The sequence below is a fragment of the Danio rerio genome, chromosome 18 (assembly GCF_052040795.2).
Source record: "Danio rerio strain M-AB ecotype USA chromosome 18, GRCz13ab, whole genome shotgun sequence".
Taxonomy (NCBI): Eukaryota; Metazoa; Chordata; class Actinopteri; order Cypriniformes; family Danionidae; genus Danio; species Danio rerio.
In genome coordinates, this window is record NC_141038.1 from 23,600,001 (window position 1) to 23,619,105 (window position 19,105).

Below are 19,105 nucleotides of genomic sequence, written 5' to 3' on the forward strand. Positions count from 1 at the left end.
ATTGAAACCAATAGAAAATACAAAGTAAAGCTCAGATTTTATAGACGAGGCCCACAGAACCATCAAGATTTTTAGACCCTGTTGAAGTCTGTGGAAAAAAATAAAATCACACCTGAGCAATGCATCTGACTTCATTCTCCACATGAGAGGCATGTTTAAGCTGCCATCATTAAAAAAAAGCTGTGTATATAAAGTTTTGAAATATTTCAGTATCATGGTTTTCTCCTTGTGTCAGTTCATTGTTAATACACAACAAATTTTCAAATTATTTTTTTTTGTTTTGTTTTCTTATATTTTTATGTTTGTATTGTTTGGGTTTACCAAAATCTAGTTCAATTCCATGTCAACTGCTCCTTTAGAATATTTTTTCCAGACAAATACCTATAATACTTACTGCCTCCAATGTAATAACCTGGCTGAAATGTATTAGTATTTTGTTTATTGGCACATTTTAGGTAATTTGGTAGTTTTAAGATATTCATTTAAGTATTTCAGTATGATTTCATATCTCTTCATATAATTGTTTTGTTTTGATTTTTACCTTTTTTTTAATCTGGCTACTAAAGCTACTTTTAGCCTACATTTTCCAGGATATTATTAAAGACCAGAAAAGGAAATGTTCAAAAGTTTGTTCCAGCAATTGCCTCTTTTCTGAAAAATAAAAATACATTTTATCTAGGTCTGTTAAAATTACAATCAATCAATCAATCAATCAATCAATCAATCAATAAATAAATAAAAAGAGCAAAGAAAGAAAAAAAGAAAGACGGAGAGAGAGAGAGAGAGAGAGAGAGAGAGAGAGAGAGAGAGAGAGAATGAACCATATTTACAAGTATTCTGAAGCTTAAACAAAAATGTTAATGAATTAAAACGTGAAACCTGGCATGATGCCATAGAGAGCTCTGTTTTAGAGATGTAACTAAATATAACAATGAAATACAACAGTAGTGTAGTCAGATATTCTCATGTGAAAACAAAACACTTTGAATTCAAATTAAAAAGAGGAAAGGGCCACAGGTTTTTTAATGACTCCAGATAGTAATACAATAGGAAGGAGAAGTTGAAAATACAATACATGCGTATAGAAAGTATACCGTCATGGAGAACTTGTACTGTGTCATCATTTATAACATTTGCTCATGACATTCAAATTATGAGAATTTACATTTTGGGGGAAGAATTTACTGGAATCATGTAAATCACAAACGTAGTCGTTTGTTTCTGTTTGCGGATATTTTTATTTAGTGTTCAGTAGCACAGCATCTCTTCTTTTGAGTACAAAATGCGCAGGCAACATCACAATGACGCATTCAAAGCACATTCCTAAAGAACGTGTCCTGCCACTTCTTCCTGCTGTTTGGTGACAAACATAACAACAATCAGATGTCATATAGACATTAACCTACACTAAAATACCTCAATAAACGAATTACAGTCTATTAGATATGCTCAGTTACAGTGAAAAGACAAGCCAATATGGAACAACAGACTGTAAAATGAAGTTGTGTTCTAGAGAACTAAACATTTGTTACCCTAATGCTTTTATCATGATCTGAGAGAGCGAGAGTCAAGATAGATTCATTGAAGAAGACTAAGGTGAAAAATGTGAAAGTGAGCTTAATGATCAAGACAATAAACACAGAAGTTTGTACTCGATTGAATCATGCTTTTTGTGCCTTAAAAATAAATAATATTTTAAACACGGCCATATTTTTATTAAAATTAATCAATGTTCTAATTATACGGTGAAATTTCTGATACTTCGATTCTTAAATATGTGATAGAACATATATTTTGTATTTTAATTAGCTTAATGATCATATTATTTGTTATATAAGGGGGAATGGGAGCCACCGTTGTTGCTAGAAGGGATACAGTGATCGGATGTTAACGATAAATATTTTTATTATTTATTCAGTTACGCATTTATTGTATTTTATTTCCGTCTACCTGTACCTTAACCCTAAATCCAACCCTTACGGTAATGTTAAAATATTATGTGTTGTACAGTGTCACAAAATTTATGCTATATTTTATTTCCTCAGCTGCATGCCATCTAGACTTCACCCTCTCTTGCAGCGTGGCAAAGTCTAGATGGGATACAGCTAAGGATACTCACGTCAATATAACATAACTTGTGACACTGTACAACAAATAAATAATATTTTACATTATCATAAGGGTTGAGTTTATGTATGGGTAGACGGCAATAAAATACAATTAATGTGTAATTAAAAATATATATATATATAAATACTTCTTGTTAGCTTCCAATCGTATCCATATGCCTTCAAGCAACAACCGCAGGAAAGATCCGAGCTGCTGGATTTATGTCATGTTTATTTATAATTTTCTCCCAAAATACAAGGTAAGCAAGTGTTTATTTGTTTGAGGAATAGAGAAAAAAATTCAAGTGACATAAACTGTGTATTGTAGGTGAACAAAGCACATCGTAAAGTTATAGAAAAATTTGGATTATTACCATGTCCATAAACATCTGTGTGTGTCTTACAATCCTTAAATGGTATGTTTTGCTTGTAGTTATCTGTATTTGAATTTCTGGAACCTAAAATAAATGTTATTTGTTTACAAAACAAAAAAAAAGCACGGATAAATTGTTATTTGACAAGTGCTGCGCACCTCTTTCTGTGTCTCGGCATGCGCTGTTAGATTAGAATTTTAGCAGTTGATGACGTGAGCTATGATTGTTCTAATCAGACCGATGTGATCGTACTCTTCAGCAACCAGCCAAGGCTGATCACACTGGTGAGATTGTACATGTGAAAGAATTAAAAAGATAGTTCACCCAACATTTTAAATGTTCTCATTATTTACTCTTACTAAAGTGGTTACAAACTTTAATGAACTTCTGTCTTCTGTTGAACACAAAGAAGATATTCTGAAAAATGCTGAAATAAAAAACTATTGACATCCATAGAAGGAACAAAAATACTAAGAATGTCAATAGCTGTTTATGTTGTTCTTCAGTATATTTTCCTTTGCATTCAACAGAAGAAAGAAGTTTAAACAGGTTAAGAACAGCAGAAAGGACAGTAAATGATGCCAGAATGTTAATTTTGGGGTGAACTATCTCTTTAACTGAAACCAAAACAACAATGGTAAATGCCAGGACTGTAATCACTTGCTTAACTAGAACAAAAAGGAGACAAAAGGAAGTATGACTAAATTCAAATGTAGGCAAATAGCATAACAGAATGCTAACAAGGTGGAAATAATGTCCAGATTTCATTCATTCTAACACACATTATTACAATACAAAATATAAGTCATTGTGTATTTCGAAATGTACCGACTCAAAAGAGAGCATCTGGACACAGTCTAAGTTTGTGCTGATAAAATATAGTTTATAAACACACTGATAATGCTGCAGCTTTCTTTATTCTTTTTAATGCCATATCAGCAGCAAAGACTATATTCATGGCAAAACCTACACTAAATATACATATACATTCATATCTGTTTCTTAATGAACATTCATTATACAAAAACATATGCAATATTTCCCTTCAAATGTTTCCTAAATAAAAACACTCTCTAATATAATTTTAGAAAATTATACATTTAAGTAAAATGTCTTATTAAAATGTTTACCTCCCCTCTCAATAAATATAAGGGTGTAGTACACGAGTAGCCGATTCGATATCGTATCTACAACCTGATCATGTCTATTTTCAAAATGGTAATAATATTAGCAGATCAGTTTGAACAGAGATCTATTTGACTGCATAGACATTTGAATGTACTTTTTTTAAATGCAAAAGGAAAACATTATAATTTTTAGCATGCATTTGACTTGTAAAACATGTATCAGTTTATACGTGTCAGGTTTTCTTTCCGTATCAACAGCAGTGCAGACAGATCTGAATGCCCACTGTAATAAAACTTTCAAAGGTTTGATAGACATGAGGAGTAAGACTGTATGGGTGTTTGAATAGAGATTGCGATCTATTAATGATTAATCATTAGGGTTGGGAACCGAAACTAGGCAATTTTCATGCGCATTTTGTCCCTAAAGCCAGTTCAAGTAAATCTCCAGCACATGGTTTCAGATGGAGCAGCGTTTTCTGAAATGTTTTTAGTGGTTTGTTTGGCAAGGGGTGGTGTACATTAATTAACATTGCTGCATGCATCAGAGTTTTCTGATGGACAGATGTTAAAATGGTCTCCCTAAAAACAATACGAAAAATATACAAGGAACTACACAATGCATGTTCTACACAAACTGAAATGACCAGTTGATTAGTTAAGTTAAATCTATGAAAGTACGTAAACCATCTTCTTATTTAGTGACAGCTATTAGGTGTCTTCTTCAAGGGTATTTAGGGTTACTGTGTGAGAGCGCCCTCTGGCCTTCGAAAGAGTTTTACTACTGATTACACAACCATGTTTACATGATAAGATGTGCATGACAACCGCAGCTTTGCTTGATCATGTTTTTGGTTTTATTTTGAGTAATGTCCCAGCCCTTAAAGCCTCAATTATGACCTAAAAAAGTTCATATAATAGTTTGGAGGTCTCCAACAACAAGCTAATATGCATGCAAGGCCAAAAAAAAACCTACTTTATCTTATTATATGCATTTATTTTTATCTAATTATCTCAACAACTCCCATATGATTTGTTCAGTGATTCATTTTCCAAACCCCTCCTTTGTATGATGCTAATCTGTGGGGATTGGTCCAACACCAGCATATTTCTGTAGGCGAAACAAGTGTGCGAACAATTTTTTTGTTCAGAAGAAATGTCTAACGATCCATTTCAAACTTGTTGAAACGACTTTAGGTCAACTTTTTCTGTTTAATAGCAAAAAACTTTACATGGTGCACTTTCATATTTAAAACTGGATCTGGATGTATTCATTTTCTTAGAGGTGTGCAACACACTGCATGGATTCTCATTTTTAAAAATCCATTATAGAGGCACTTTAAAACTAAAACCGAATCAGAATACTGATGTCGACTGAAAATCTGAAGCTAGCTTGTAGCATAGCAGGAATATTGGCTGCTTTGCTGTTAATAGTACTGTAATTATGGCTGCTCACTATATTGTTTCAGCATCGATATCATTCACAATAGTCACATTGCAGGATATGCAATGCTGAGTTTGTATTATAATTTATCATTTGCATTTGTTTTTTGAGGCATGTGATTATATGATTATTTTAAAAGCATTCAGGCACAAGAAAACTTTGTAACTTTAAGAATGATTAATTTTATTGAATTATGTTTCTTTTTATTATTCAATTACCTTACTTAAATACTGTTAGACTTGGAAAACGGTACAATTTTTTCTTTATTTCATTTTTTTGGAGATGCACATACACTGCAGAATCATCCCAATCAAATATTATAAATTATTTTCAAATAAAGATATTAAGTTGGTGAAATTGCATTCATATTGCAATATATATCGCAAAATGAAATATATTGCAATGTTATAATTTTCCAATAATGTGCAGCCCTACAGTGACTCTTATTTTATGTATACAATATATTATTGGCTTAGCTTTGATTGTATTTTTTGAGTGTTTTCCTTTTCTTTCTATAGTTAATTTTACTTTATTATTGAAAGTCTTCTGTAGTTTTTTAAGCATTGGTTTAGGCACTGCAACCATTTTAAAAGTTTAGATTTGGGGAAAAAAAAAATTCATAAAAAATAAAAAAAACAACACCCAACCCGATTAACCGTGTAACTCTAGTACTCAGCATTTCAAGCACCATTCAAACCAAAACTTTTAACAATGTGTGTCTAAATAACCATACGACAACAACAACAAAAAAAGCTATTACAGCAGAAAAATGACATTTCTCCCACAGAGCAGATGAAGCTGTAATCGCCCACTGACAGCCCCCCTCAAAACCGTGCCCGGCTGCCACAGCGATAAGCTCTCTCTAGAAATGTGGCTTTCCTCCCCCCTTCAAACAGCTCTTGATTAAACAGATCCACACAGAAAGACCGGCTACCACAAATCTGCAGGCGGGTTCTTGAGTACCGGGAAGGGAGCTGGTACAAGGACAAGGGGAGCTAATCTAAAGCCGCCTTACACTTTAAAGAGAAAAACAGGCATTTACTAATACTCTTAGCTGCAAGCAGTGAGCATTTCATCACCAAATTTGTCAGCACGCACAAACATGAGACTCAAGGACTGTGAGGACAACAGGGAAACACTTGTCTTCATGAAAAAAAAAAAAAAAGATGAAAACTGAGAGGCAGGGACAGGCACTTCCTTGAACTGATGCTATTTTTGTACAGTAGCATCATTTGTATCTAAAAGTTACATTTGTGTCATTTTCTCACCCTCATGTCGTCAATATGCAGTTTTTTCCTGGAGCACAAAATAAGGCTTCCACTTTTCACACAGTTGGAGTTTATATGACGCTGTTAAGTTGTTATATCATGCTCGCGTCACGAATCCTCTCCCATGGCCTCATGGGATAGTAAAGTGTCCATGCAAACTTAAGAATCTCACCAGAAGAAGCTGGTCATCCAAATATATTTGCCTACTCTTTTAGGAGAAAAGATTGATTCATTGTTTATCTGAGTCTTCAGGCTATGCAGTTTAATTTCGCTCATCTCATCTCTCATCTGTCATCTGTCAGAGTCCTCGCATAGTTTACTGGTTATTTAGTTCTTTTAAACTCATAAACAAGTTTATTTAATTCACAAATCTGGCCGAACTGTTTTTTAACAAACTTGACAGATTGGTTTACAGATTATATGGATTCATTCACAAACCTGATAGACTTTTTACAAATCAGAATTCAACTCAATAATTCGCTAGCCAATTTTTCCATTTAAAAAAAAAACATGTCTTTAGGACAAACTGCGCTCTAAAAGATATTAGGATGTTTTAATCCAAATTGTGGTCATATATAGACAACACTAACCACGGGGTTAAAACTTGTATTTTAAATAACTTTGAATTTAAACCCAACCTATGAAACTATTAAGTTTCAAAATGAAGTCTTAACCTGCAGGAAAATGTTTAAAGCTAAACTTTTATGAAAAAATAATTTTTATAAAGGGTTTAAACATAATTGTTGGCAGCAGTGTGTGAATATAGCCAGCTATTAATTTTATTTTTTTATAATCACACTCCATAAAAACAGTCTGCAGAAACACTTTGATTGACATTCTGCCTTTATACATGTCATCAGAGTGGAAAAGTCCCGCCCATTAGTGCCAATTTCTGCCTCATTGGCAGAGGACATTAGTCTTGTTATTAAATCAGCCACTATGCTGACGCATAGCCATTAGTAGCTCCGCCCTCTTGAAAAAGAGCACAATTACATTTAAGTTTAAAGTGACAGTCACAAAAAGGCACAATTAGGATCAAAGTCTAAAGTGGGCAGTTTCAACGAGTTGTAAAACAATATTTGTGTCCTATTTTGAGCTGAAACATCACATACATACTAAAGACATCAGTGACTTGATTTACATTTTGTAAAGAGGCATAATAGGTCACCTTTAATGATAAAAATGTATATTCAAATATTGGTACACACCCCAGGGTATTTTTTTAAAGTGTGTTCTGTTCCTGTCTTCAGTCACACAAGTGGTTTCAATTGTCGGTCACATTAGTACATGGTGCAAAGTGATATTTCTGAGAAGTTTCCAGGGCAGGGAGTCAATTCCAGTTGCATGGCCTTGTAGTACTATAATGGATTTTTGGCACTGAGTAATGGCTGTCTGGGACAGATATATCTACCCATCAATGGCAGTTCCAGCCCACTGTGTTTAAAATCCCTTTAAAGACAAGTAAGTCCATTTTTGTTACACCTACATGCATTTTTTCCCCCCTAAACTCACTTTAAATAAATAAATACTTCAACTGAGTAAGGACTAACTAACTTGATTAAAAGTGAAAGTAAAGGCATTAACAACAACAAAATATTGTTGACTTTTTATTGTTGAAAATATTGACTATTCTGGCTCAATATGCAGGCTGTAATATATTATAGACACACATATAGTTTAGATGTAAATACATTTTTTTAATTATACCTGTTTATTATCTATACATTTGTCTATTCACAAAACTGGGATTTGATTTATTCACTTTTATAACCTTACTGAATTACCTGCTCTTTCAGTAGCACGGCAGAATCCTCTTTGGTTTCACTAAAAATGCCTTCATTTGTGTTTTAAATATTCAACAATATATTAGAATTCTTACGTGATGAAAAATGTAGTAATCAAAATGGTATAATCTGACATAAACCTCTCAAGCTTCTTTCAAAAACACAACAGACACTGTATTCAGTATACAAATAAAGCTCTTATCTACTACTTAACCTCACTAAAGTCATTTTCTGGGGCCGTTTCATTGGTTCATTTCAGTTGTTTGTGGTTTTATCCATCAATTAAGCAAACATTATCTGCGCTTGTAAAGCCGCAGATGTTTGGTCGGATGTTATGTCACCTTTAGTTGTTTGTTCTCATATTCAGGGAAATTACATCACACACTCATAACCCTGTATACATATAAACAGTAAACCAGCAGTATTGGTGCAATTATCAACAATTAACAATAAATAGTATCTGCTCAGACTCTGACTTTGTCGTGAGGGTGTGTATGAAGGTACGTTGGCTGAAAACGGAACATGGAGTTTCTCATTACAGCATTACTGTGTACACATAATGAGGCCTGTCTGTTATGCAAATTATGCTTACATAACACAGGAGTATTATTGGTGTCTCTTTCCTTCACAAATCACTTCCACAAGAGACTCCAAAAGCCAGTGTAGGATGTAAGCACCTTTTCCTTTCTTTTCACATTTTCTCTTTTTGGTATTACCAAACCGTTTAGATGATTTCTCGTTAGTGGTGTTAAACAAGATACATATACATACATACGTACATACATACACACATGCACACAAACATACATACATGCATGCATACATACATACATACACGCACGCACATATATATATATATATATATATATATATATATATATATATATATATATATATATATATATATATATATATATATATATATATATATTTATATTCAGCTTTATTTGTATAGCGCTTTTACAATGTAGATTGTGTCAAAGCAGCTTCACATAAATGGTCATAGTAACTGGAACAGTGTGGTTCAGGTTTTAGTGTTTAAGTTCAGTTCAGTTCAGTTTAGCTCAGTTCAGTGTGATTTGAAATCATTACTGAGAGTTCAATCACTGAAGAGCAAATTCATTGATGCGTAGCTCTACCAATCCTGAACCATGCGAGCCAGTGGCGACAGCGGAGAGGGAAAACAACTTCACCTGATAGGAGTGAAAAAAAAAACCTTGAGAGAACCAGACTCAGTTGGGCACGACCATTTTAATTTCTCCGCTGGCCAAAAGTCTTGTACAGAGCTTCAGTCACCGTGGTGGACTTGCTCCAGAAGAAAAAATATTATCTTATTATATACACATTATACACATTACACACACACACACACACACACACACACACACACACACACACACACACACACACACACACACACACACACACACAAACACAAACACAAACACATACACACACACACACACACACACAAACACACAGACACACACACACACACACACACACACACACACACACACACACACACACACACACACACACACACACACACACACACACACACACACACAAACAGTGGAACAAATTATTTCTTTTTTTATCTGAAAGGAATATTTGAACCTATCAATTTACAATATACTGTACTGATGCCCTGTTTTTCTAGGCTTTATTGGTGATAATGGCCAGGAATGTTGGACCATTATTGCCTTTTTAGCATACAAGTAAAGGAAACTAACTAGCCAGACAGTAATGTGTCAATTGTGGAGTGGGCTAAATCTAAAAAAACAAAAAAAAAAAAAACCTCTGTATCTTTTAGTAAGTGTACTTTTTTGCTTTTATTATTGCCATAATAAAAAATATATTTGATTTGCAGAGCAACACATGTTTTCTTTTCATTAATATTAAAAAAAAAAAACTTCAGGAGGTAAAACTGTCTGAGATATAAACAAAAGCAAGTCATGCATTAAACTTTGATTTAAAAATGTTGAATGGTTATAAAAATATTTATAATCTATAAAATAAATCTATAAAAATATATAGTATAAAAATCTTGAATGATATTATGATATGACGTAGTTCCAGAAACGTTTTACTTCTCTGTTTGTCTGTCTGATTTCACGGTCAGTTTCTTTTCCCTGTCGTTTTAAAAAAATATCACAATGGCGAATGCGTCAAGTATAAAATCCTCGTCCGTTTCATGAGGTGCTCGTGCAGTCAGCGGAGGTGCACGATACGTTGCCAGACGGAAGTATAAATCAGGCTTAAGAGGACAGTGAGAATGATGGAGAGGGTCGGGGCGATTGCCTTAAACATTAACATTTAGCGTCATTTCTAATTTTACATTACCTTTTTAACTATAAAATGCAAACTGAAAATGGAATGTTTCAATTAGATTTGGTAAATGAATCTTCTTTTTTTAATAATATAAATACTGTCACACATAGAGGACTATGCAGAAAACATCAGCAAGCAAATGCAATTCTGTTATAAATTAAATTGTTTTGTTTTTAATGTAATAAGTTCATTATAAAATGAAAAAATACTGTATTAGTTCATTTAAAGCAATATTCTTTAGACATTTTAAGCATTATGAAATAAATTAAGAAATTACTCATGGCAACTATATTTACCTCCAGCCCACTAGCCTCAATCAAGTTTGGTTTTTGGCCCTTCATAAGAAAAGGTATGGGCACCCCTGGTCTAGTCTTACCAATCATCAATAGCTTTATGGCCCTGTTAAAGCTTGATTCTCAAATAATAGTTTTGGCATAGCTAACATGCAACATTAGATGCCGTAATCTGATTTAATCCCTCTGCTAAATAGCGCAGTTCCCTTTCTAAGTCTTTTAAAACTCTGAACAATAATGCTTAGTTCCTTTCACAGTGGATTAGAAAGGATGGCGTAAACAAGCAGAACAATGAAATAAAGGAAGAGCGATTTGACAACGAGAAAAACATTCCAAATAGAATTAGCGTAACATTTCCTCAGCGCTGCGGTTCAGATTTAATAAAACTCATTGAGGGTGGCACGGCATTGAGAGTGATGAAGAAACGAGAGAGAGAGAGAGAGAGACTGGAGAAGATGACAGAAAGAGGAGATAGAAAAAGTGAGAGAGAAAGAGCGAGGGATGAGGGTGTGGGCTCATCACTCCTCCACGCGGCTATCAGACTCAGCACCTCAGGGTTGGCGCAGTGCCATTGCAGCCATGAAACCGAGATGGGCTCCGACTGGCACCATCTAATGCTGACGCCCACCCATCATAACATCCCATCATAGCTCATAACTGTCCTCACACTCACATACAACATCACGCTGCTGGAATGACTCTCTATTCCTTCTGGAGTCAAATGCGGATAATGACGTGTCAGCGGAAAATAATAAATCATTTGAACTCATTCATAGGCACAAAGAATAATGCGTGTATTCTTTTTCAATTTGTGCAAAAAAAAAATAAATTATGCTAAAATTATGTCTTAATTTGTAATCCATCAAAAAATATTCCCCAATATCCTGCTTTGACCTTTGGGAAAGGTGATGTGTGTGATTTCTGCACTGCTAGACCAGCAAATTGCTAAACTTATTGGACAAATTTGAACTTTATACTGTATTTTATGCACCAGTAAGGTTGCATTGATAAAGGTTATAGTAAATATGTTGCAACTATTTCACAAAAAAATGCATTGTCTTATTGTATTTTTAATGTTAATGATATATCCCTTCAAATAATGCATCATATTTTCCATAAAACTCACAGGATCTTCCGTACAACTATACATTCATTCATTAATTCATTCATTCATTCATTCATTATTCTTTGGCTTAGTCTCTATTTCAGAGATCGCCACAGTGGAATGAACCGCCAACTACTCTGGCATATATTTTACGCAACGGATGCCCTTCCAGCTGCAACCAAGTACTGGGAAACACCCATACAGTCTCACATTTATACACTCACTCATACACTACGGCCAATTTAGTTTATCCAATTGACCTACTGCACAAGTCATTGAACTGTGGGGGAAACCGGAGCACCCGGAGGAAACCAACGTGAACACGGGGAGAACATGCAATCTCCACACAGAAATGTAAACTGGCCCAGGCGGGACTCGAATCAGCAACCTTTTTGCAGTGAGGTGATCGTGCTAACCACATAGCCACCGTTTTGCCTTCCTTACAATTGATCAAGGTAAAAGTTTAACTTATGGTAATTCTGTAAGATAATATTTCTAAAAATATAACTTAAATCTATTACTTTGAGTTAAATAAGTTTGATGATTTCAATTATTTCGACATGATTTCGATTACTAAACTAAAAGTTATCTAATCCTTATGTACTGTGGGAGATGTTTTTATCCACTCTGGGCTGATTTTAGGTTTTAATTTGGCCATAACTTTTTTTGTGTTTCAGCTAGCAAAATGATTTTTGGTGACAAATCTTATTTTGACACACATTTTGAGAAAATGTTTTGAACCGCTTTAAAATGCTGTTTTAAAATGCACTGCATTTTATTTAAAAAAAAAAAAAATCAAAAATACAATTAGGGCAAATTTACTACCATTTTGTTATGTTGTTATGTTAGGGATGAAAACATCCACTGATATAAACTGCGGTAAAAATGCATCAGATACGTTTTTTCTTTTTTTCAAATTGTTTTGCATAAATCTGTTAACCTCAGTCCTGATAAAAAAATTACAGGATTTTAACTTTTTAATTGTCAAATTTATATATGATGTCACTGATTTGGTGAAAAAAACAAAAAAATAAAGAATTTTAATATTAAAAGTAACTGTGGACTGGATTATTTTTATTATCTTATATCAAAGTCTTGGACATGTGAAACAGCATTGCCTTTTTGATGCATTGTATTTAATTGATTTAAAATTTTCTCTCTAATTTACTGTTGGTGGCTGCTTTTGCCCCATTGACTTCCATTATAACCACATGTTTTGATTAAAAAACCATGACACCATATAATCATGCAGTTTTGATTGTTGGTGGTTTTTCCTGTTGGGAAGAGGTCACATTTTTAAAATTTTACTGTTGATCATTAGTTGGCATTATTAACCCTTTAGATAGCCCTGTGCAAAAAAAAACTTAAAATTATGGATTTTATATGGAGCATAACAGCACATTTAAGTGTACTGTGTGTGTGTCTGTGAGTGTTAGTGACCTTTATGCACTTATCTTGATGTGTTCCAGAAAATTTGAATATGTATCTCAGCTCTCAGAACTACATGGATTAAATAAAAACAAAGAAAGTGTATTTATGCACCATCAAATGTGGTTCTAACGGAAGTTAATGGGGTAAAAACAGCCACCAACAGTAAATTAGGGAGAAAAAATTAAAATCAAATGCATCAAAGCCATTGTTGTTACTAATTGTTCACAAGTCCAAGACTGTAATAAAAAGTTTAAAAAATCCAGTCCACAATTACTTTTTATTTTGAAAATACGTCATTTTTTGTGTTTTTTTTTTTTTTTACCAAATTAGTAACATCCTTTGTGAACTTGGCAATTAAAGAGTTAAAATCCTGTAATTTTAAAACAATTCAGTAGTTTTGATCAGGACTGAGGTTATTTAACAGATTTCTGGAAAAAAAATATTTATCTGGTGGATTTTTACATCAGTTTAGGGTAGTAATTTAATATTTAATGTTCAGAAAAATATTTGTAATGTTAAAAAAAAATAGAAAACTGATTTCATAGAGAGGTACACTGCATTTTGCTCATATAAATGCAATCATCTAAAGTATCAGAGACTTTCAAAAAGAATCTCAAACATTTTACTGAGTGCAGAATTACTAAATTACTCTCATGCTTATGTTCACTGGTTAAACAAACTATTTGACCTTCTCCAAACTCACACAACTTGTTCAACCAATCTTATCATAGTTTGCTTAGCTATTTTCATTTCTGTTCGATTGTGCAGAATTACCACACCTCATCTTTACGCTTCAAAAGGACCATCAACCAATTTGAACTCCTTGCGATGTATTGTATATTTAATGTAGGGACTCACCTCTCTTCTGAACAATAATTCGAAGCAGCGGGTTGGCTGAGGACAGGGCTTTGTGGAAGTTGTAATCATTGTTGATTGGAAGTAGATCTCCGTGGATGTCTGCATATCCTAGCAGCACGTCCACTCCAGGGATCCGGTGAATCGTCTGCAGCAGCTGGTAGAATTCCTGGAAGCCCCCGGTATTCTTCTTCAGCGCAAACCTTCGGTACTCGCCCTCAAACTGCCAAACAAACCACAACTATGTCAAATTATGTTCAAATAAAATTCAAAACAGCCTCTTAGTGAACAAAACTAAGATTGCTAGATCAATCCTTACAACACTATAAGATATAGTGTGTTCACATTTTTCTGAAATATTCAAATTCTTATAGTGCGTCATATTTATTGCTGCTCAGCGCAATATCATATATGAAATCTAACTAATGTGTGTGAAAGGAAGTTTTGCACATGAGCAAATATGTTTCCCATTCCCATTTTTCTTAAAGTTAATCTAAAAATGAACATTCTCTTATCATTTACTCACCCTTTTTCTGCTAAACATACAGTAAAAGAAGATGTTTTTAAGTAAATAGGTTAACAAACTGTTGATGGTCCCCATTGAATTCCATGCTTTTTTTTCCATTGTAGGGAAGTCAATAGAAAACATACATTTTTTGGTCACCAACATTCTTCTTCTTTTGTGTTCAGGAGAGCAAACAAATAAACAAACAAACAAACATAAATGCTCATACAACTTGAGGAAAGTAGGGATGGCTGACGTGAAACAGATGTTTCGACACAGTGTCGAGATCCCGAAGCGCAAGTGTTTCGAAACACTGCACCGAAGCATGATCCGAAGCACCCAAGTCACGTGACTAAAGTGTTTCAAAACACCTAGTCACGTGACTAAAGCGATTCAAAGCATCGATCAGCTTAGAAACGTTTCGAGACCTGGCGAATCCTCATTTAACTGCCAAGGTCAATCAATCTCTGTGTCATATGGCTTAGAGGACTGTGTGTTGGCTATTTGATACTATGTTTTGCATGATGTTCTGGGTTCGAATCCCGACTTGTACAAATACTCTGAATTCATGGTTTTATGTATTTTAATCATGTTTCTGTTTTGTGTAACCTAAATAGGATACAGCTGCAGTTACGCCATCAATTTAGCATCATTTTTGTAACACTGTAAAACAATAATAAATATTTTTACAGTATGGTTGGGTTTAGGTAGACATTAATAAAATACAATAAATGGGAAATTTAATGAATAATATAAATAATTCTTGATAACTTCAGGCCACCGTTTTTGATCTAGCAACAACCCTGTTTTAAGACAAAAACAAGACATATTTATTCACAAATTGTTCATTCGGATATCAGACCAATGTTGAAACAAAACGATACAAGAGCAAAGCATTACCAATTGGTATTAAAGCATTTCAAAACAACTGCCATAGCCTAGCATCGAAACCTATTAACCCCGCATGGAAATCTGACACCTTAACCACTATACTATGTTACTTGAAGAATTCAACATACAAAGTTGGACTTAATCCCTCAATTTGTTCAACTGTTCTTTGCTGAAGCTGTTTCAGTGCAATACATAAAAAATGACCACTAGATGTCACTGTAGAGTCGGGTTTCAAAACGTTTCGAAGCTTCGACACATTTGCTTCGACTGTTTCAGTGTTTCACGAAGCCTCGCTTTGCCCACCACTAGAGGAAAGAACATTTTAATTCAAGACAGTCCATGCTCACTAGAAATATGTCTGCAAAATTAAAATTTTAAAAACATCAATTTCCTGCTTACATTTGAGCACTGTTCAGCACATATTTAAACACCACTGATTGGCCACTGTGTTCATGTGCTCAACAGAAATGACTGTGATTGGCTGTGAAATTCATCATCATTCTTCACAGTTGTTTACCAATTACAAACACAGATACACAGACACTGGGGTCTGTTCAACGTACGTGGATTACTCAATTAGCTGGATTTGGTTATTGACAATTTGAGTTGTTGTCCTAGCAACAGTTCTGGTAGCTTAAACCTGTTTGGGAGCAGGCTCATTTCATATGAACAGAATTAGATCGGGTCAGATCAAGCAAAGATAATACTGAAAGTATGTACTGAATTCTGACATTTTCTTACAGTTGTAGTAATACACTTTTAAAAATTAAAAAAAAAAAAAATACATATACATACATATACATATATATATATATATATATATATATATATATATATATATATACACACACACATACACACACACACACACATTTATATATATATATATATATATATATATATATATATATATATATATATATATATATATATATATATATGCGGAATGAACTGCCAACTTATCCAGCACATTTTTTACGCAGCGGATGCCCTTTCAGCCGCAACCCATGTCTGGGAAATATATATGTATATATATATATATATATATATATATATATATATATATATATATATATATATATATATATATATATATATATATATATGTATATATATGTATATATATATATATATATATATATATATATATATATATATATATATATATATATATATATATATATATATATATAATATATTTATATATATATATGAGCGTCCCCTGTTGGCCTCACTAACACCACTTCTGGCAGCAACCTAGCTTTCCCATGTGGTCTCCTATCCAGGTACTGACTGGGCACAGTCTTGCTTAGCTTCAGTGGGTGACCATGTGAAAGTTAAAAAGAGCTAGCTGCCAGCAAATAGTATATTTTTATGTAGGTGACAACTGAAAATAGATCTGATGGCAGATATCACAGCCTGTGTTACTTTTTACAGTGCATTTTTGTTATCAATTATTATTATTTGTTTAGTATTTGTTTTCACATTTTGATCCAATGCTTAATTATTAAATTGTAAAATAATAGCGCTATAATTAAATGAAATATTCTTAGGATTAAAATATGATGTGTTCTTTGGAAGAGTGCTTACATTATGATGCTATTATATTGTCATATATATATATATATATATATATATATATATATATATATATATATATATATATATATATATATATATATATATATATATATATATATATATATATATATATATATATATATATTAAAATAGCCTTTTCTACTTAATCTTGTACAGTCATTTCACACACATAGAGTTCCAGCTCTTTGAGCCAATTCCATCCGTTCCTGCAACTGCAGTGCTGTTTGATGTGCACTTGCAGCTCGGAGGAAGCCATTAAGGTGAAAAAGACAGCAAAGAGGAACAAAGGGAGGGTCAATTTAATCAAGTGTTACAGATAAAGAGAAAAGATGAGAACAGTGGCATTAAAAAGCTGAGCTTCTCCAGACCGCACACACAAATAGATCCTGAGTGGATGGGGAATTCATCTCAAGAGCTCAGCTGAACATATTGGACAAAATCTGTCAGATTGCTCGGTTTATGAGCAGCAACTGCATCTTCAGCCAAAGATTTTCCTCCAGTCTCCTTGGAGAATCCTTACATATGGAGATGGAGATTGCTTGTCAGAAATAGCCAAGGTCATTTTGTAGATCATCTCAGTCTGAAGTGATGGAGTAGTAGGTGTGGTGGGGCGTTCTCATACTGCCATTCATAAAAATAAAACTCAAAGGTTTTTTAAAAGTGAAGGACATTAGTCCTATAGCTGGTCTGGCTCATTTGAGCATAAAAAAATGCAAAGAAATCTTTTAGATGTGATAATCAGGGATGGTAACTTTCAAACATATTTAATTAAAAAGGTGTCATTTATAACCTTGCCTGATTCTCTTCCATACTTTCATCTTTTCTCTTTATCATGGTTACATTTCAAAGAGAAAAGTTTAATTTCATGTACTGTGCAAGTTCTTCATAACCTTTGATCAAGATAACTTTCTTCACCTAGGAAAGCTTTTCTTTATATTACTTTCATATATATGTAAATGATCTGTTTCTCTAAACGTACTGGATTTACTAGGTTTGCATTTCAGTTAAATGTTAATGTTTGTTTTATTCTAAGACCTTATAGCATATTCTCCATGATGATTGTTGATTTCATAACTCTTCAGATGTTTAAACACTGGCATAGAATGGTGTCTAAAAATGTATATAAAAATCTGACACATAAAACAAATATACCCCAGGCCCAGTGCTTAATTTGTAAATAAATAATTTCTGGAACAAACCAGGAAATAAAAGTTACCGTGACCGACGTCCACCACACATTTTCAGTTTTCCCGAAACATGATGTTAGTAAGCAGTTATGAAAAAAAGCATCAATTTTCTGAAAGGTCTTTAAAGGTTCACGGAAACTTTAAGTACTTTTTTTTGAGGTTTTACCAGATTTGTGTGTGTTGACCATCAGTTAGGACAATGTTAGCACCAGTTAGCTTTAATTGTGGAGAAAACTGGGTAGTTTTGAGCTTTTATCAGCTAATTTCAGCTTCCGGGTTTAAAATGATTTTTGTGGTGGGATCAAAATCTGCGACGGAGCGCTGAACTGCAAGTGCAAAGATGACTCGTCGGTTTCTCCTTATTATTCATAGCAGAGTTGTCCTATTAGAAGAGCCGGCTTTTTAAATATTCATAAGAGCACGTGCTTTCCGAAGACAAAAGCAGACCTGGCTGCCAGTGCCAAGCTCAGCTTTGAAATCCTACGTTGATGAATGGGTGAGACCCGTCCACGGACCCACGGCACACAATATTTAGTCGTTCATGAAGGGTCGTGTGTGTTTGTCTCCATGATCCACGGGGTTTGTTGCATGTTTTTCCCCGCGATCCTGTCAGGGCCAATACAGCAAAGTTGTGTGTGTGTGCTGCAAGCATTTTTGTCGGGAGAGCAGAACGAGAATTGGAGAATGGCGGATGTCGTCTTTTATCAGGAGTTCGTTCACATTTAGACACATTGCCGTGCTGCTGTGTTCGCCTAAATCCTCCAGATTACCAGCAGGGCTAATTGTTAAAATGGACAGGG

The 19,105-nt window shown here is 33.8% G+C and overlaps 1 protein-coding gene across 1 annotated transcript in view; it reads right to left on the bottom strand.

Moving 5' to 3' along the window:
- pard6a (par-6 family cell polarity regulator alpha) overlaps positions 1-19,105 on the bottom strand; it is a 57,074-nt gene that overhangs the window by 30,116 nt on the left and 7,853 nt on the right. Inside the window, 1 exon segment of the mRNA NM_001100051.2 lies at positions 14,124-14,343. Within this exon segment, the coding sequence (NP_001093521.2) occupies positions 14,124-14,343 (220 nt within the window).